Source organism: Pinus tabuliformis, chromosome 8, assembly GCF_031772625.1.
Source record: "Pinus tabuliformis cultivar Carrire ecotype Pingquan chromosome 8, CPIR1, whole genome shotgun sequence".
Classification (NCBI taxonomy): Eukaryota; Viridiplantae; Streptophyta; class Pinopsida; order Pinales; family Pinaceae; genus Pinus; species Pinus tabuliformis.
The window spans coordinates 75520072-75540903 of record NC_142294.1 but is presented as its reverse complement, the minus strand read 5'-3'; the positions used below and the strand labels follow the sequence as shown (position 1 = coordinate 75540903).

At 40.4% G+C, this 20832-nt stretch overlaps 1 protein-coding gene across 1 annotated transcript in view; it reads right to left on the bottom strand.

The window, feature by feature from the left end:
• The window catches only part of LOC149234221 (RNA-binding (RRM/RBD/RNP motifs) family protein), a 191975-nt gene extending 174896 nt beyond the window's left edge, over positions 1-17079 (bottom strand). The window contains exon 1 of the mRNA XM_089371792.1: positions 16799-17079. Within this exon, the coding sequence (XP_089227918.1) occupies positions 16799-16936 (138 nt within the window). The 5' untranslated portion in view covers positions 16937-17079. The remainder of the gene's footprint in view (positions 1-16798) is intronic.
• Positions 17080-20832: the final 3753 nt, after the last annotated feature.

Below are 20832 nucleotides of genomic sequence, written 5' to 3'. Positions count from 1 at the left end.
TACAAAGGTTCCATATTTTGTAAACAAATGAAGAAAATTAAAAAATTAAAAGAGGGTATGCCCTAAAAGAAAAATCAAAGGGCAAAAAGAGTGAATTGGTCAGAAAAAGTGATAAAAATGAACCCCAAACCTAAAGACCAGGAAAGTGTGCTAATTTAAATGCCACTACTGTTCCATTTTTGAAGAATTTCATTGTGTACAGATAGTTGATTCTTGACACAGTTGATGAATAGCCAGACAGTTCAATCCTGGTTAGATCATGTTTGAATTTACTTGTCTTTAGAATAGAGAATAAAGATCTGTCCAAACAGTTCAAGCTTGGGAGATGAGTAAATAGGTAGAGAAACAAAGGAGCCCAACTGCTTAATCTGGGCCCTTGGAAGAGATAAGGGTAGACTTAGATAGGAGGGCATTCAAAAGAAAAAGAGGAAAATCAGGGTTTGCTAGTCCAAATGCACCCAATCAAAAGGAAGAAAAAATGTTAGGTGTATTAGGCTGAGTAGGCAGTTTGAGGTTGCAGAAGCAAGTTTGTGATCACCTTTTTGTCTTGTCAAGAAAGACTCATCTCATGGATGACACAAGTACCATGGCAGTTGTTTGGTTGTAAAACAATGGAAGCATGACTAATTTCCCCTTTCATTCCCCCATAAATCATTTACTAACATCCCCTCAAGGACATTGGGATCTGCCCAGTAGTCCTACTTCACTTCATTTTATGAGAAATGCTAAGTTGAACTCTGAGTTTACTTAGTTAAAGCAAGCCACATTTCTTGTGTAAAAGATTTTACCATTTTACTTCATTTCCCTAAAAACCTAAGTTATTGCCTTATAAACTTAGCGTTACCTATCCATAAAATGATATTAACATTGACTCTATTATATAGCTCCTTTATCATTTTCCTACCCCTATTCTATAAAAAACTATATAAAAAACCCAAAAAATACATAATATTCCTACCCTTGGCAACTATAGCCTTATAACACACTTCTGGGAATTATTAGTCCATTTGGGACCTTAATAATAGCCCCTCCGCATTCAAAAACCTTGGGGTTTATTTAACATCCGGTTAAATAAACAACCGCGCTAAACCCCCCCACCTAAACCATATGTTAACTCCTCGCGCGCATGTATATATCGGGTTTCATTTAACATTCGGTTAAATGAATAACCGTTCCACCATGACCAAAGGTTTTATACCCCCCGAAACATTATAAAACATTGAAATATTAGCGCGGGTCCCACGTTAATAAACCCCCACTACTTGCATTACCCATCGACCGTCGGATCTCGCGCCGTAGATCTAACGGCTGGCGGCGATATTGGAAGCTCCCATCTGCCGAACATTAGCGTCCGGGGGATGGGCGGTATTGCTGCCGTACCCCTGCCACGCGTCGGCTTCTCGGCGTGATCGGAGCCCCTCCCCCGAAACCACCATTGCCCAAAGGCGGTGCGGGGAATACCGCTTACCGCCCCGCCGCCTACCCCCTGACGTCATCCCCGCGTCACCTGATGACGTCGCATCCACGTCGCCCGCCACCGCTCCGTATCAGCGCCATGTCATCTACTGACATCACCACCGCGCCACCGTGTCGTCCGCCACGTCATCCGACACGTCAGCTGACACGTCATCCTCCGTACCTGCTACATGACAAAAAATTCGTCATGATGATGTCATCATAAAAAAGCACCAAAAGCCCAAAAAGGCCCAAATTGTGTTAAAAGTCGCGAAAATGACTGTTTTTTGTTTATTTCTATTTGTTCGTTAGTGGAGACCTCTGCATGCGATTTTACGACCAACTCGCCACCAAAGTTGCACAGTCCATCACCCTGCAAATTTGCTCCGTAGCTCGACCCCGCAGCTCGAGTCGACCCTGCTAATCGCTCACTTCACCATCAAAACAGGTATTTACTTACAGTCGTGCCCAAACCCTGTGATTTTCAGTTTCCTCTGCTAAATTGCTTATGAACTCCGAAATTTAAGTTAAAACCCATCAAAATACCTGCAGAAAGTGCACCATAACCGCAATTTTCTCCAAATTTTTACCAAGAAATCCTATATAAACGCAGTCTCCCTTTGCAAAATTTCTCCCGTGGACTCGAACTCAAGTTCACTCTGTTCTATGAACGCCAAAGGAAAAAGCCCAGAGCTGTCCATATCCAGTTTCCGCTAAAGAAAACTCTGCAGACTATCTTTTTCACTATCATTTTCACCCTATGAGTTCATTCAGCCGAAATTAATCCGTAAAATTCCACAGAAAGAGGCCCAAAGCTGTTGTTCTACTCATTTCTTCCACACAGACCTCAGTTTCCAAATTTCACACTCATAGATTTGAGCCATGGAGGCTCCAGTGGCCTTAAACATTACTCCTCTCAATGCACCCCACAAAGAATTGGAAGCACTACCTTTGGCTGATAGGGACTATCTAATCCAAGACTTGGTTGGTGACAGAAACCACCTGCAGACATTCTGTGAGCTGAGGAACAGTTATTTGAATAACAATGATTTTTATGGGATATGGGAATCAAATTTGCCCATATACTTCCTCCCTTCTGTCAATATCTTCCCTGAGATAATTCACCTCTGCTGTGAAAACTATGAACCAACTCAAAGGGCAGTCAAGTCTCCATCTGGGAGCATCCTCTTTCATATAGCTCCTGACTCCATCAATCAAATGCTAAACTTCAAGCCAACTCAGCTCATGTTCCCTCTTTCTATGAAATTCTTGCTTGATGAAGGTCCCTAACTCTCCAGCTCAAAGATGGCCCGAATTGCCCAAGTATTCACGAGAGCAGATCGCCAGCCTACAGGGCCACCTCCTTTTCTCTATGTATGTTTCAATGAAGTGGGTAAATTACTTGTTGATATGATATCTTATGTTATGGGTTTCAAGACAAGTGAACATATTGATGAAACTATATTGGTCTTACTGTCTGCATTTACCCCAGGGCAGCCCCCTGCTGTCAAGTACAATTATGCCAAATTCATTGCCAACAAGATACATGACCAACTAGTGAAACTAGATAGGGAGGGAGTATTCAAGTATTCATCCTACATCTATCATCTATTCCTGTATTATCAGCCAGACTGTTTCCAATGCCCCATCAAAAGATTGGACTCTAAAGGAGAAAAGAGGTCTATGATTTTTTGGACCTCAGTCTTTCATGAAGTCCGCAGCTCTCCCTACTCTTACTGTGAGTTCATTGACATGTTTGTCTATCCAGTCTCTTCTCTCCTAAAGAGAACTCCTCTTCCTAGACTATCCTATGACATGCAGAAAATATTGCAGCTCTCAAAAAACTACAAAATAGGTGACTGGTACTTCTACCAAGAATCACACTATCATCAGGATATATGGATGTGAGTTGTGTCCCTACAAGCTGCCAAGATATGTGCCAATGAGACTGTTTGCCTTGGAATATTACAGGCAATTTATCAATTCTGATTTAACTCATTTTCATAGCACCAAAAAAAAGGCTCAGTTGAAATTCAGAGACCAACTAGGCCCCTATGTCATGAACAAAAAAGAAGGATGGCAAGATGCTGATCAGATATTGGGTGAAAAACTCAGATTAAAAAGGAGTTTTTGGTGGGTACCTTATGACCCAAATGGCTTTATCAATGCAAGAAAAATAAAATATAGGCTGTCAGCTTATGAACATTGCAAAATCCCACAGATAGAACAATTTTCCAACCAAGATGAGTGGGTAGAAGGCACACTAGTTGAACAGCTCACTGAGGAAGAGATAATGGAGCAAAATGTGAAAGATTTGGAAAAGACTCTTAACTTGGATTCTTTTGCGCAGGTGTCATTCAAAGTGCCACAACAAGTCGGAGAAAGCACATCAACTGCTGCAGCTTCACAAGCTGCCCAAGAAAAGACTACACCAACAGCAGGTACAGCAAAAGGCAAGGAGGTAGTAGATACAGAGCCAGAAACAATGACAGAGCAGCCAACTACCTCAAAGGAACAGGGTCAAGGGCAAGCCCCTCCACTACAGACAGAGGCACCACAGGGGCCAGCATTACAGACTCCTCTCAATGAGGAAAGAAGCAAGAAACTACACCTGCAAGTGAGTCAACAGAGCAGCCAGAGACCAAAAGGCAAAGAGTAGATCCTGAAAATGAAGAGGAAATTGGTGAAGAAATCATAGAGTCCAAGGAGGGAGAGGAAACTAGCCAGCAAACATCCACCAGCTCTCACAGACAAGAAAGGGAGAGGCAACATGGTATGGAGGTGTCCTCCTCAAGACAACAAAGTAAGCAACCACCTGGTATTAAAGGAACATTCATGGAAATTAAGGCCCAAAATGAATTATTGAGAATACGGCTCTATGATCAACTCCTCAAAACAACACCCTCCAAACAGCAAAGACTGATGGCAGCTTATGACATTAAGGAGGAAAAAATGATCTTAAGTCATTTCAAGCCTAAAGTTCAGCAACCACAGACAACTGCGGACTACATAAAGGCCAATCTAGAAGTCCTCGCCAAGAACATACATCAAATGGATCAAATTGAGCTACAGAAGCAAACAGGTGAAATGGTCTATGCTACATTGGCAGACAAGGCAATGCTGGCCCACCAATTCAAGGAGTCATTAAGCAATACATCTGCCCAATTGGATATGGAAAGAATATCTTCCTTGGCTAAAGACAACAGAATAAAGACCCTGGAGGAAATTATTGTTGAGCTAGGGCATGACCCTAAGGATGCCAAGGGCATCAAAGCCCTCATAAGGAAGAAGGAAGAAGATATTGTTGCACTAGAAAGCAATTGAGGCTCCCTGCAACCATGCACCCACAAACTACAGAACTTGCAGAAGAGCAAGAATTGGAGAAAGCATTGCAGTCCAAGCAAGGAGACTCGACCTCTCGGCCACCTGAAACAGCTCCAACATTTGCCACTGTCCCTCCCACAGCAATCCCTCCTATCATCCCAGCACCAACAACAGGTACATCAACTACAGATGCTTCAGCAGCAGCAGCAATAACAGCACCAGAATCTAGCATGAGTATGGAAGAAATGATGAGAGTTGTAGAAGAGCTAGAAGTTCAAATGACAGCGCTGAAAGAGGCCAAAGAAAAGTTGGCCAAGCTGGAAGTAAGTTATGAGAAGTCCAAGATAACATAGCTGAAAAAACAAGAGAAATAAAGGCCTTGGATAATAAAATAAAATCCTTGGAAAAAGAGCTTACTCTTCGTAAAACTCTGGCTGAAATCAAGACAATTTTGTGGGCCAAAATTGGCCAGTTTATCACTGACCAATGGCAATCAATTCAGACTATACATGAGCAAATAGAATTGATAGGGATAGCTCAATTTGAGACTCAAAAGGCCAGAGCATTATTGGGAAACATGCCTGAGCAAGCCAATAGAATGATTCAATTTTTGAATACTCATACCAGAGAACAACTAGCAGCGTTGGATATCAGGAACATGTAGAAATTTCTGTTTTCCCACCCCGGTTTTCAGTTTCTCCTTATTTCTCCCATATGGTTAAATGCCCTTTCCCATAACCATACATTTAACAAGCTGAAAAAAATAAATTTGTTGAAAACACAAATTTTGGAAATTTTACAGAATGCTGGAAATTGCAGAAATAAAAATCAGCAGTAATAAACAGCCATTAAAACACATTTAAACACTGAGATTTTTGGTCAATGTGACCCTGGAAAAACCCCCTACAACTCTTGGGGAAAACCAGTTTGAGAGCTCTTCTTTATTTCTGAAAATTGCCTTTTACAGTGAGAAATTTTCAGCAAAAAATCAGCAAGCAAATTTACAACTTATCTCTTTTCCCATGCTTCACAGCAAACTGGAAATTACAACAAACTGGACAGCAATAAATGCTGTACGGTCTCCTCGATTTTCGTGCCCACTTTCAGCATTAAATGCTGCTGTATGGCCCTCGTTTTGCGTGCAGAAAAAAACCAGTAAACTGCTCCTCGATTTTTGTGCAAACCTCTCCTCGAAAATCGTGTCAAAATCTGCCTTTCACTGTGCGCTGAATCAGCTGTACAAATCTGCTCAACTGCTGCCTTGGAATGTGTGCCAAGCTGCTGTCTCCTTCTCCTCCCTACTCAGAAATCTCTCTTGCTCTCTTGCTCTCCTTCTCCCAATCTGCTCATGAAAGAATTGAATCGAATGTGATCTTTTCCTCCTTTTCCTCCCTTAATATAACTCCAAATGACTTTTGGGTGACCCAAGTGACTTTTGGGTGATCTCTAAATCCAATGGCTGAAATAGATTTAGATCAATGGCTGAGATTAAATGCTCATTTAAATCTCACTTTTTTTTTTTAATTCACCCCACTTTAATAAAAACCCACTTAGTCATTTATTTCCAAAGTCACTTTTCCTTTCTAATTTTTCATTGACTTTATAAAAGTCACTTTAAAATTAGACTTAGTAACTTTATCACTTAAAGTCACTTTTAAATTAGATTTAACTTTATAAAATTATAAAGTCACTTTAGGAGAAAAATTAAATTCTTTTGGACACTTTTCCCTAGGCCAAAGATCAAAACCTGAGGGAACCACCTGTCCTCCGGTACCAAATTTCAACACTCCCTCTTACCGAGGAAGGTGTTCCTCACCACACCCATCTTGTCTCTGAAGTAGACATGCTTGCCCCGTGGTAAGGCTTTGGTAAGGATATCTGCAACCTGCTCATCAGTGGAAATATACTCAAACTTCACAACTCCCTTCTGAACATAGTCTCTGATGAAATGATATCTGATCCCGATATGCTTTGACCTGTCATGAAATACTGGATTCTCCGTGAGTTTAATGCAACTCTGATTATCACAGTAAATCACTGAAGGTCTCAACGGCTGACCAAATAAGCCAAACAACATCTTGCGAAGCCAGATAGCCTCACAACTAGCTAGAATGGCTACCATATACTCTGCTTCCGCTGAACTCAGTGCTACTGACTGCTGCTTCCGGCTGAACCATGACACTACTGCTGAACCCAACCCAAAACAGCACCCTAAAATGCTCTTCTTATCAGAAGCACAACCTGCCCAATCAGAATCAGTGTATCCTGCCAATCTCACTCCATCTCCCTGCCTGTAGTCCAGACCATAATCCACTGTCCCCTGCAAGTATCGCAAAATGTGTTTTGCAGCCACCCAGTGAACCTTCCTAGGCTCACACATAAACTGACTCATCGTGTTGACTGCAAAACAGATATCTGGTCTAGTGTTGACCAAATACATCAAGGAACCAATCAGCTGCCTATACAATGTGGGATCCACCAACTCGGAATCCGAAGCATGAAGCTTCTTCCAGTTGGTGATCATCGGTGTCGACATGGGTCTACAATCCTCCATGTGGAATCTGCTAAGGATGTCCACAATATACTTCCCCTGCCCCAGGAAGAAATGCCCCTCCTCCTGCCACACCTCCAAACCCAAAAAGTAATGCATCAAGCCGATGTCCTTCATCTCAAACTCCGTCGCAAGATCTCTCTTGCAGTGCTCTATGAGTCTCTCTGCACCTGTAATGATCAAGTCATCCACATACAGCACCAGAATGAGAGGCTCCTCACCAATCACAATAAAGTAAAGGTTCGGATTGCCTCACTCTTTGTGAAACCCATCCCCTGCAAATATGTATCTATCCTGGAGTACCAAGCTCTGGGAGCTTGCTTCAGGCCATAAAGGGCCTTCTTCAGTCTACACACATGGGACTCCTTCCCATGCACTTCAAAGCCCTGTGGCTGCTCAATGTACACCTCCTCTAGTATGAAGCCATTGAGAAATGCGGTCTTCACATCCATCTGGTGGATCTTCCAACCCATCTCTGCTGTTATCGATATAATGGAGCGGATCGAAGTATATCGAGCCACGGAAGCGAAGGTCTCCTCATAATCAACTCCCTCTACCTGGGAGAACCCTCTAGCCACAAACCTCGCTTTGAATTTCTCAATGCTGCCATCTGCAGCATGCTTTACCTTGTAAAGCCATCTGGAAGTAACCACGGATTTGCCCTCAGGCCTCGGCACCACCTCCCAAAGATCATTCTTCATGATAGAAGAATACTCCTCCTGCATGGCCTCTCTCCAGACCTGCTGGCTAGCTGCCTCCTCATAGCTAGAAGGCTCAGAGTCAAGGATGTTGGTAACCATCGCCATATAGCTACAAAACCTCTCAGGTGGTCTACTCTCTCTGACCGGCCTCTTCGGCTCAGCAACAGATGTGGCATCTTTCAAGGTGTCCTGAAGCCACTTGGGCTTCCTCTTCCCTGAGCGCACTTCTCCCACCGAAGAATGAAACTCCTCCTCCTCATCATCATTAGGAGCCTGAAATCCTGACTGTCTGTCTGCTGTCCTCCTGCCTGCACCTGAACCTGTAGAAGCTAAGGTACCGTGTGAACTGTCCATCAATGGACTCCCTAGTGAACTGCTCTGCATGCTGCCCGGAGCACCACCCCTCTGGCTCGGCGAGCCACTGCTCACTGACGGACCTGACATCCTCATAGATGTACCTCCGAATCCTCCTGATCCCTGCCCACTGGATCCCTGCGACTGACTCAACTGCTGCTGAGGGTCTGGCTGATCCAGATACTCTAACTCCCGTGACCTCCTAAAGGCCCTGTCCTCCTCGAACTTCACATCCCGTTTGACAACAACTCTCCTCTGTGCAGGAATGTAAATCCGAAAGGCCTTTGAGGTCTCACTATAGCCCACAAAGATACCCTTCTCTGCGGTGGGCTCTAGTTTGGTCCTCTTCTCCTTGGGTATATAGGAGTATGTAATGCATCTAAAGATATGAAGATGACCAATATCAGGCTTCTTCCCAGAGAAAGCCTCCTCCGGAGTCATGTGCCCCAAGGCACGATGCGGACTCCTGTTCTGCAAGTAAACAGCTGTGTTGCAGGCCTCTGCCCACAAGAACAATGGCAACCCCTGATCATGTAACATGGCTTTGGCAGCCCCTATGATGGATCTGTTCTTCCTCTCCGCAACTCCGTTCTGCTGGGGGTTGTAAGGAACAGTGAACTCCCTCCTAATGCCTGCCTCCGCACAATAGTCAACAAACTCTCCAAGGGTGTACTCTCCTCCATTGTCCGACCTCAAGGACTTGATCTTTCGACCTGTCTGAGTCTCCACAAGAGCTCTGAACTCCTGAAACCACTTGAAGACCTCACTCTTGGTCTTCAAAAAATAAATCTAGGTCCTCCTGGAGTGATCATCAATGAATAAAACATAGTACCCATATCCACTCAAGGAAACATGAGACATCCGACCTCTCACATCGGAATGAATCAAATCAAGTATCCCCGTCGCTCTGCTGTCACTGCTGGGAAAAGGGGATTTGGCAAATTTGCCCATCGCACAACCTCTGCAAGTATCAAAGTGATCAGTACTGAAATCTGGCACACCTGTAGTGATCTCCCGCAATGTCCTCAAGGCTCCATGATACATATGTCCCATCCTGCGGTGCCAAATCTCACACAGCTCAGAACTGCTAGCTCTGCTGTCGGTACTACTGCTCAATGCCAAAAGGGGCTGGAATGCAAACTTGTACACCTTTGCATGGCGTACACCTATCACTCTAGCTGAATCAGCTGGAGTGCCCCTGGGATACATCAACACCTGTCCTCCCCTGAACAGTACCTCATATCCTCTGTCCTCCAAAGCTGAGACGAATATGAGGTTCTTCCTCATCCCTGGCACATAAAGAACCTCTGACACCTTCAAGGGAGGTTTGGACTCCCTCTGAATGTCACTGTCCCCACCCGGACTGCTCTAACAACTCTGTCATCACCGAGTACTACCTCAATATCAGTGCCACTCTCTGAAAGCTCTGAGAAGTACTCACGGACTCCTGTCATATGACGTGAAGCCCCACTGTCCACATACTAGATACCTGAAGATGCTCCGCTAATCGAGGGAAAAGCATGCTCCCTCTGAACCTGTGTGGCAGGTGATCCTGCACTGGAGGACTCACACGTAGTGAACGCAAACTCTCGGTCAAAACGACCAGCAAAGTCCTCAATCTCTGCTGAAGCTGCCACATCCTGGTTCTTCCCCTTCTTCTTCTTCTTCTCCGGACACACAACTGCATAGTGTCCCATCTTTTGACAATTCCAACACTTCACCTTGGAATAGTCCTTCTGTGTGTTCCCCTGTTTACCTTTACCTTTGCCTTTGCCCCCACCACTGCTTGTGGAAGCCTGCTTCTTCCCTTTGCCTTTCTTGCCTCCTGCCACCAGTGCTACATCCTCATCCTGCTCAACTGGCTTGGCTGCCCCAAGCTGACCTTTCCTGATCTCTGTCTGAATGCAATCATCCCAAAACCTCTCCCATGTGGGAAGGGTCTCACGTGCACAAACCCCATCAGCAAAGTTCAACCATGAACGGGGGAGGCCATTCACTGCAATCCGCACCAACTCAGTGGGTGGAATGGCCTCTCCAATCGTTGCCAACTCATCTCTCACATTAGTAATCTTTGTGAGATATCCAACTGCACTATCATTACCCATCTTAATGTTCTTCAGCTTCTTCTTCAGGACCATCTTCCGGTTCTCATTGGTACTCTGGTAGAGATTGGACAATGCTGTCCACATCTCATGGGCATTGCTCTTTCCTCTCACATGAGGAATGCAATGGTCTTTGATTCCGTCTAGAATCAGCCTCTTACCCTTGTTGTTCTTTTTATTATAAGCTGTCAACTGAGTAGCATCAGTAGGCACAACAACAGGGTTCTGTGTGGTATGCACCATGATATCCCAGACTTCTGCCTCCTCAAAGATACTCTGCATTCTCTCCTTCCAAACGCTATAATTTATATGCCCATCCAGCCTATCCTCCACCCTCAATCTCAATGACATCCTGTTGTCCTAAAACTGAAAAATAGCACTGCTGTAGTAAAGATAAAACTGTTGTTTATGAAAAAATCAGCTTGCTGGAATTTTCTGAGCGAAAAATCAGCAACTGTAATTTTTCCTTTTGCTGTCCCAAACTGCCCTTCAGCACTCAAGCTCTGATACCATGTAGAAATTTATGTTTTCCCACCCCGGTTTTCAGTTTCTCCTTATTTCTCTCATATAGTTAAATGCCCTTTCCCATAACCATACATTTAACAAGCTGAAAAAAAATAAATTTGCTGAAAACACAAATTCTGGAAATTTTACAGAATGCTGGAAATTGCAGAAATAAAAATCAGCAGTAATAAACAGCCATTAAAACACATTTAAACACTGAGATTTTTGGTCAATGTGACCCTAGAAAAACCCCCTACAACTCTTGGGGAAAACCAGTTTGAGAGCTCTTCATTGTTTCTGAAAATTGCCTTTTACAGTGAGAAATTTTCAGCAAAAAATCAGCAAGCAAATTTACAACTTATCTCTTTTCCCATGCTTCACAGCAAACTGGAAATTACAGCAAACAGGACAGCAATAAATGCTGTACGGTCTCCTCGATTTTCGTGCCCACTTTCAGCATTAAATGCTACTGTATGGCCCTCGTTTTGCGTGCAGAAAAAACCAGCAAACTGCTCCTCGATTTTTGTGCAAACCTCTCCTCGAAAATCGTGCCAAAATCTGCCTTTCACTGTGCGCTGAATCAGCTGTACAAATCTGCTCAACTGCTGCCTTGGAATGTGTGCCAAGCTGCTGTCTCCTTCTCCTCCCTGCTCAGAAATCTCTCTTGCTCTCTTGCTCTCTTTCTCCCAATCTGCTCATGAAAGAATTGAATCGAATGTGATATTTTCCTCCTTTTCCTCCCTTAATATAACTCCAAATGACTTTTGGGTGACCCAAATGACTTTTGGGTGATCTCTAAATCCAATGGCTGAAATAGATTTAGATCAATGGCTGAGATTAAATGCTCATTTAAATCTCACTTTTTTTTTTTTAATTCACCCCACTTTTATAAAGACCCACTTAGTCATTTATTTCCAAAGTCACTTTTCCTTTCTAATTTTTCATTGACTTTATAAAAGTCACTTTAAAATTAGACTTAGTAACTTTATCACTTAAAGTCACTTTTAAATTAGATTTAACTTTATAAAATTATAAAGTCACTTTAGGAGAAAAATTAAATTCTTTTGGACACTTTTCCCTAGGGCAAAGATCAAAGCCTAAGGGAACCACCTGTCCTCCGGTACCAAATTTCAACAGAACAGAACATACACCATTTTGATAGTGAAAAAGGTGCTGACCCTGAGGAATTTTGTACAGACTTTAGAAAGAAAGTGCCAAGAAATGCAAATAGAAATAAATGCCTTCAAAGAAAAGTTTGCAATATTGCAGAGTAAAGGGTTACCCAGCCTATTGACCAGCAGTGGGAAACTGTTAACACATGAGCAGTATGCTAACAGGGTAAATAACTATGTTTCCAACCAAATTACAGCATCCTCAAGCACCTCAGAAGACACAGGGCCTCCCTCTGGATAGATGTTATACGACAAATTAGAAAATCTGTTCTACATTGAACATGAGATAAATCATCTTTTTGACGTCCAGCCCAACTTCTATAGATATACGGAAGTTGATGAGACACTAATAAAAATACAAAGACATCAGCTGCCAACAGAGCAATGGTGGCAGGAGATGTTGGAGATTTTACCAAGGTAATTTCGGTTCTTTTCTTTTTTGATCAGCTACAGGTCAGCAAATCCAAATGCACGGGCCACATGTCAAAGAGTGAAAACAGCAGAAAGAAGAAATCAGATTGTGACTGCAACTCATTAATGCAAGACCAAGCACCGATGGGACCACAGCTCATCAAAGCAAGACAGCAAATGCAGGAGCACAGAGTAAAGACGCAGCTACCAGCCGACTCACTCAATCCAAAAAGTCAAATATATCTGACAGACTAAATAGCCAGCACACCAACATTTACTGTCGCATTCATTTCTCTCATTTACTTCTTCTATAGAGTAGATGAAGGAAGTTATTGCGTGATAGCTTATCTACATGATATTTTGTATCTCCTTTTTGTATAAATACCTCCCCACAAAATGTAGTTGGGGTTGGTGATTTACTCTCTAGACTGCGTTGTAACTCTAAGACTTGTTAATACAAAGGCTATTGAATTTCATTGTTGCTGGACCGTCTGAATGTGGATTTGATGTTCTGGGACCTGCTACAGAATTCTTGTGTCTTTCAATGGATCAATAAGTTGTTCTAACCTACGTTTTATGTCTTCTGTGTTTGCAAAATTCATATATGTTTCATAATCTTAGTAATAGAGAAAAAGAATAGCTCAGAATCTGTTTAAATACACTCTGTGCTCAATCTCTGTTGTTAATTATGTTTTCTTCAGAGTTAGCATGAACAGGATTTCTTAGCTGCTCCTGTTTCCACTGATTCTTTCACTTTGAATATTGCCTAGGAATTCTTTACTGCTCCTTCATAATATTCATGCACCTTCCCTCTCCCAGCATGATGAAGGATTCTTAACTGCCCATCATCCACTGGCTTACATTCCATCAATTTCCAGATTTCAAAAATGTTCCAAGATAGATTATCTTGCTCTGTAGTATTGCCCTTTACCAAAGAAAACACTCTCAGCAGTTCGTCCTCATTGACCCCATTTGCCCAATGGTATAAACTGTTTTAGACTTGCATCCCAGATCTATTTAAGATCACCATCCAACAAACTTAAAACCAAACTTTGTGCATCATAACTAGCCTAAAATACTTCAAAACAAAGCTAAATTACAAAGAAAGAGCCCTCTCTGGTTGCAGATTGGCTAGAATCTGCAGTTAAAAGACTGGTTAGTGGTTACCTCTGCCGTATTCCCCCTTAGAGCTTTCCTAGGGAACAACCTGAGTGATAACAAATAGATCAAATCTAATATATGTAAAGCTTTTGACATGACTAATCTAGGCCTTCAACTTTACTGCCTAGGCATAGAAGTTTGGCAAAACAGGTAGAAACATTTTCATCTCACAGAGAAAATATGACAGGAGTTTGCTCAATGGGTCCAAAATGAAAAATTGTAAAATCTCGTCTACACCTATGGAGACAGTTCTAAAGCTTTCAGCCAAGAATGATTCTAACTTCTAAGGCAACTAATGAAGCAATCTACAACCAATTAGTGGAAAGCTTGATATACCTTACAACCACTAGGCCTAATTTGAGCTATGTTGTGAGCTTCATTTCAAGATTCATGGCAGTACCTAAAGTTGAACATTAGATTGCAACAAAGAGGATGACCCCTCAAAAATTAGGAAGGGGGGAAATGATATATATATATATATATATATATATATATACAGTTATTTCTGAAAAAATTACTGAAACATTGAAAGAAAGCATTTAAATTTTAAGTTTTAACATTATGATTTAATATACAGATTCACGATTTAAATTTTTATTTCTATAGGCATCTAGAGATGTCCAAAAAATATTATTAAAACCTAATCACTCAAAAAATTATTTTTTCCGCTTAAAAATGAATTTTAGTGGGTCCCGGGCCAAAAATAGGCCACACGAGTGTGTGTCATACGACCCTACACATGTTGTACAGATGTTGTAACACATCGTACAAACACTGAGACTTGGTGTATGGCACCTGAAACGTGTTTCAGCCGCGTTTCGGAGTTTCCATACCGAAACACGGCTGGTATGGGGGGGAGCTCCACATTTCCTGTAACATAGATGTTTATATATCTAAAAGAAATACTTGACTCCAGCATTTGCACAATAGAGGCAGAGACCCTAGGCTATATAGGTATACAAGTTTAGATTGAGCAGGTTTTGTGGATGATGGAAAATCAACCTCTAGATATGTTTTTATCCTTCGCATGGGTGCAAGAAGAAGCATGTAGTAGCCCTTTCATCGTCTAAAGCAGAAAATCAAGAGCAATGAAAGGAGTGTGTGAAGTATTTTAGCTCAAGAGGATGTTTTCAGACATAAAGATACAACAGTCAAAGCCAACATCCTTGTTATCTGGCAATAAAGGGGTGCCCAGACTAATCAAGAATCCAATCTTCTATCAGCATGCCAAGCATGTTGAATCATGATGTCACTTCATCAAATAGCTTGTAGAGGATGAATATATTGAGCTACAATATTGTCCTACAAAGGAGCGAACTACAAACATTTTTACTAAGTCTTTAGGTCCTAACAAATGTGTAAAATTGCAAGATAAGCTTGGTGTAATTGGTAGATTGACCAGTAAGGGAGGGTATTAAAGTAAATGTCAAATTATAATAATGGCCAATTAAACATAAGATGTGGGCATTTCATAAAGTCATGTTGATTTTAGGTTATATCACACTTCTATGTTTTATTTCACTTTCGTGTTTTTCTCAATCTATATCCCACATCCCTAAAGTGGATTTGCTCAACTAATATGTAACCATTTACAATAAGGCTTTCACTTATCGTTTAAGCAATGTGATATGAGGAACTCTCTCGAGTTATCTTGGTTTTCTTTATGTTTTCAAGTTTCATGTTATCATGATAGGTCAAACATGTGGTTGCACACAAAGATATGTATTAATTTATTAAATGATATTGTGACAGGTGTGCACAGAACTGGATCAAAGCTCACTTTCATGTCCTTCAAAATTATATAGTGAAATGTTCCAAAAGAGATGTAGGCCCTGAGTGGTTTGACCAAAATAGTAGGCACATGTTCGTATTATATGTACGTCCCTACCTAGGTTGGGTCACAAGTTTCCGACATACCTGACTTGCAGTCTGTTGCATGTATCATAGGGGGTATAGCAGCAACCAGTCAGTTTGAAACTTTGATCCCAAGCCTAGCCCATGTCAGCCAGTCTAATTACCTAGCCCATGTCAGCTAGTCTAATTACCTATCCCCGTAGTCTAAAAACGTAAAATAACAGTTAGTTTACTTGTTGATTTTTTTTTGTTGACTGTTTTAAAACAATTGAAAAACAGCCGAGCTGTTCACCAGTTCTGTTGACCAGATCAGACTTCAAATTAGGGTTCAAAATAGCTATGCAGTTTCCCGATTCTAGGCATTCAGAAAGCCCGTTGTAAACATGTGTATATATGAGAATTTTAAAATTATCGAAGATACCTTTTTGTATTTCTAGAAAAGTATAAAAATCACATTTTTCTGGCAAGACTTAAACACCATGCAGACTCCTAATGATGGCCTGCCTATAACGTTCCAGCCATTTACGAGAAGCTAATCACTGGGAGTCTGCATGATGGATAGTGATTCCCATTTTTTCCTGTATCTATCATATTGATTCCAATGACCAGTTTTTCTGTGTATTTGAGGTTCACTGTATTAAATGTATAGTGCAAAAGTTGTCAGTATCAATACAAGATAGAGGGCTTCATACTTCTGGACCTACGCATACGGTGTCAGGAAAGTAAAAAATCAATTGCATTACGTTTACTTCCTCTGTTACATGGACTATTATTCCATTAGGTTGAGAATCTGTTGCTTATTTTGGCACTTGGGGGCTGTTTATCAATCCATAAATTATTCAAGGAACGAGGACTGCTTTATCTTGAAAGTGTTTCTTCGCCGATCAAGGAATCCTACTAACGGATTAGGACATCTGACCGAGGTTATTGGTTCCTTCTAACATCTAAATACTTCTCTGCAAACAAACCCTCGAAACTCATACAGGGATAGATGTATGATCAGAAACTGCTTCCAACTGCTAGCCAGACTTCAACAGGACGAGGATAATTCAAGAAAGTTAAAGGATTGTCTATAAGCCCTTCAAGTGGTGATCAGGAGTTCAATTCCCGCAGAGAGCAAATGCCCCATAAAAGAAATAATCCATAATTGACATAAACCAGATGTGGTTAAATTTTTTCGTTTTTTGATGCAAAAAAATGTAAATTTACCTCTGAGGAAGAAGCCGGCAATGCCGAATTCGATAATGAATCGCTCGCGGCAGTTGGCGACGGCGGAGATTGAGAATCTGACACTAATTCTTTCATTTCCTGCTCAAATCTCTCCAACTCGCTTATAATATTTGCCATGTCGAACTAGAGAAGACCAGATGACGCCGTGGATATAAGTGATACAGAGGGCTAATCTGTGGAATCCCTGTTGTTTTTAAACGTAAGCTGCGTTCAGGGACTGGCCGATTTCAAAATGTTCCTCTAGATTATAACATTTCGATGTCGTTTTGCTTGTTTCATGTATGGGTGGTTTTTTCACCTTTTTTCTTAATCGAAAAAATTATAAATTTATTTTTAAAAATAATTCTAGAAAAAACTATTATTATTATATAAATTAATTAAAAATAATTATTATTATTATTATTATTATTTTGGTAAGTGTGTTTGTGACCTTGTGACTTATTGGTTTAGTGTGTGGGATTGCATTTGGCCCTATCTATACCAACTTTTAACATGATTTGATTTGTTTGTCTTTCTCACTTAGTTTGTATTTATGTGTATAGGTTATAAGATCGATTATTAATAGAGCTTGTATTTATGTGTGTAGGTTATAAGATCGATTGTTAATATCATCTCTATGGGTTTAACTAGATACATCAAGGTGTTTCCATGTTTTTTGGGGTTACAAACCTTAGTGATAATTAAACCTTGCCCAATGATTAAAAACTCCTCATTTTTCATCATTAGATCCAAACCCTCTTTGGACAAAAAAAATATTATTATTATATGAATTAATTAAAGGAAAATAAAAATTTGATCATAAAAGGTATTGGTTTTATTATAAATATTATTTAGGTTGAAAATGTCTATTTTAAACTGTAACTAAAAAATTTTACTAATGAAAATCAGTGTTCGAAGCATGCAACAAGAGTACATTTTTAACAAAGCCTCTATATGTGGCTTGAGTCTAGCTAAGTTGAGCAAAAATAGAGCCTATTGGAACAAAATGGAATCAAGTTCCTAATAAAAGATTTTGGTGCTATAGAGATGAAATAAAACTCCCAAAATTACAAAGACACTAAGAAATATTGCATTTGTCCATTAGAACAAGACTTGTGGACTACTGCAAGTTGAGCAGTGGGATCTACTACCTAGACTATAATATTCAAGTCCAAAAGGAGAGGAATTAGCTACATGTGTTGAGAAGAGACAAATTGCACAAAGGATGAAAGAGAGCAAGTCCCCGGATTGTCATGCAATGTAATTTCTTCCAATTTAGTTCGAACCCAACCAATTTCATCATCCAAATGTTCAAATTGCCACATATGTTGTATCAGAATGTCCATTGAAGATGTAATCTAGACCATGAGTTACTCAATTCTTATGTGAAGGTGACAAAGGGTATCCCAAATGTCCTCGAACTCAAATTAAAGGTCAAGAGGGAGCTTCCACCTTAAAGAAGAGGATTGAAGTGTTATATCATACCGACAATTAGAGGAAGTGAAATTGTAATGAAGAACAAAGGACCCCCACAACCTCCATATGGAAGGTCGATTTCCTAATAACAAAAGAAATGACAAGCCCCATGAACTCACACTTAATGAGGGAATGAGTGATCATGTACTCATAACCTCATTTCATTTCAATGGATATTTGCAGACATGTATGAGTAATAATAACATGCATGAATTCCATAGTTGTTTCCTATGTTAACTAGATTGAACCTAGCTAATGGTTAATCACCACTTGTATTATGAGTGTTGACATTCGTCAGATCATAGAATGGGTTTTCAATAGAATGAATCATTGATGCATATGGTTCCCTCGTTTAATTGTACTACCTAATTATCCAAGTCATCAACGCATAAATTTTACATCCTTGGGACTTAGAAAGCAACCACGTTCGAGAGGGATGAGAGCCCCACTTGGATTTGTTTGTAAATAGAAACAAGATTGGGATCCCGAATAGGGAGAACTCACTTGAACATGCCTCATTGTATTATAAGAATCACCCAACATTATAAGAGAGTAAGGCTTCAATGACGTTGTTAGATTCACTCCTTGTAGGGCATAAAAGTATGCTTGATTGCTAGTGATGTGCCCTAACCTCCAAACATACACATATACACAAGTTCCTCAAGATGTAGAACAACCCCAACTTCCCTATCACCCCCACGCACCTAACACCCTAGTTGAAAATGCCTTGTAATTATGGACTAAGGCTTAAACTTACATCTTTCATTGACTAAGTTCTCATTTTCCTCAAATGTAAGGAAACATCGTAAAGGTTCAAGCCCTAAAGTTATTTGCCATGAGTAAAAGTCTAGCCATTTTAAACCATGTGAGTCCTAAAATGAGTGGCATGCCTAACATGTGGCTTGAGTAGCCACAACCTAGGGGCATTTAAGTCATCAAAATCATGTGGGGATCACGCCAGCTTGGGCCACAACAGCCCTTAGCATAGCTAGATTTTTGCCCACAAAGTTTCGAATTAGTGACCTTTGCTCAAAGCCCCATGGGCTCATCAATGAATCATTTTAGTGGCATGATTTCTTTGAAAATAAATGATTAGGCAGTGTGCATTATTTTATTTTAGATGGAATGGTTTTCCTTGAATAAGAGTATGAGTCAACATGCATTCACAAATAACTACTACTTATAATGGTGTAGTCTAACTATTCTATGTTTTCACTTTTTCACTAGAATATGGTGATATAATTATTGGTGAGATTATAATTTTCATTATTTAAATTATATTTTTGCCTAAAACACCCATGAGGCACTGAGATTGTACATATTACATAGCTCAAATGTGTAATTTCATAATCCTTACTAAATTTTGTATAAATTGACCATAATGGAATATATAACTGTAAAAAGGTAAATATGTAAAATGGCTAGACTACACTATTATAATTGTTCTCATTATTAATTAACAATTCAAAAAAAAGGAAAAAAAGAGAAATGCAAAATAAATAAGTAAAAGAGTAATTAAAAAAAATTGTTTGTTAGGTTATGTAAGTCTTGAGATAACTGGCACTCCTAACTTGTGGCTTGAGTAGCCACAACCTAGGGGCCTCTAAGCCGTCAAAATCCCCTGGGGATCGCACCCACCCTCGGCCACACCAATCCTTAGTATGCCTAGATTTTTCCCACAGAGTTTCGAATTGGTGACCTTTTTACCACACAGTGCCTTAATACAACACCTTGTCACTGTCTACTCTACGCCCCATGGGCAAATGATTTAAAAACTTATAAATTAATAATGAAAAAAAAAAAAAGAACTTGTGTAGTTTTTCACATTATATTTAAGAAAAATGTTATTGAAAATTGATAATAATAAAAGTAGAAGTTGTGATAATATAGTAGTAATAATCTGCAACATGGAACTTTTTTGGAAGCTCTTTGTCTCCTCTGCTTCTCTCATTAATTCAGATATCTTTTGGAAGTTGGGAATGGCATGTGTATTCATATTTGATCTGATAAAATCATGAAAATACTTCCTTTAGAAAGGGGCAATCAACTTGTGCCTCTTAAGGAAGTATTCAGAACAAACAACAAATAAACATTGGCCAATATTTCAAGCTAGGATGTTGAAGGTAATTAGATCAACTGGAAATTAGACTTCATCCCTCCCCCTTTGCAATGCCTTCTGCCAAAACTTTGTAGCCTCCTAGCTAGATTCACTCCTTGGAATCACGCTGTTGAGGATGAGTGTCATTGGAGGTCTTTGATTTATTCATTTTGTGAAGGGTACTCCTCCCTCTTGTTCCCCCATGGGGCTATGCTGAAATGGAATTGATGGTCTAAGGTATGGCCTCCCTACCTCCCTAAAATTAACTCATTTTGTTGGTTGGTTGTTGGTTCACAAGAAGCTTTTAACAACAAAAAACTTGAAAAAATGAGGTATTTAGGGTGCTTCCTAGTGCCTCTTGAGTAAACAAAATGAAGAGACCATACAAGATATTTTCTTAGAATGCTCTTTCATGAGGGCAGTTTGGTATTGGGCCTTGTCTCGTCTATCTGATAGATTG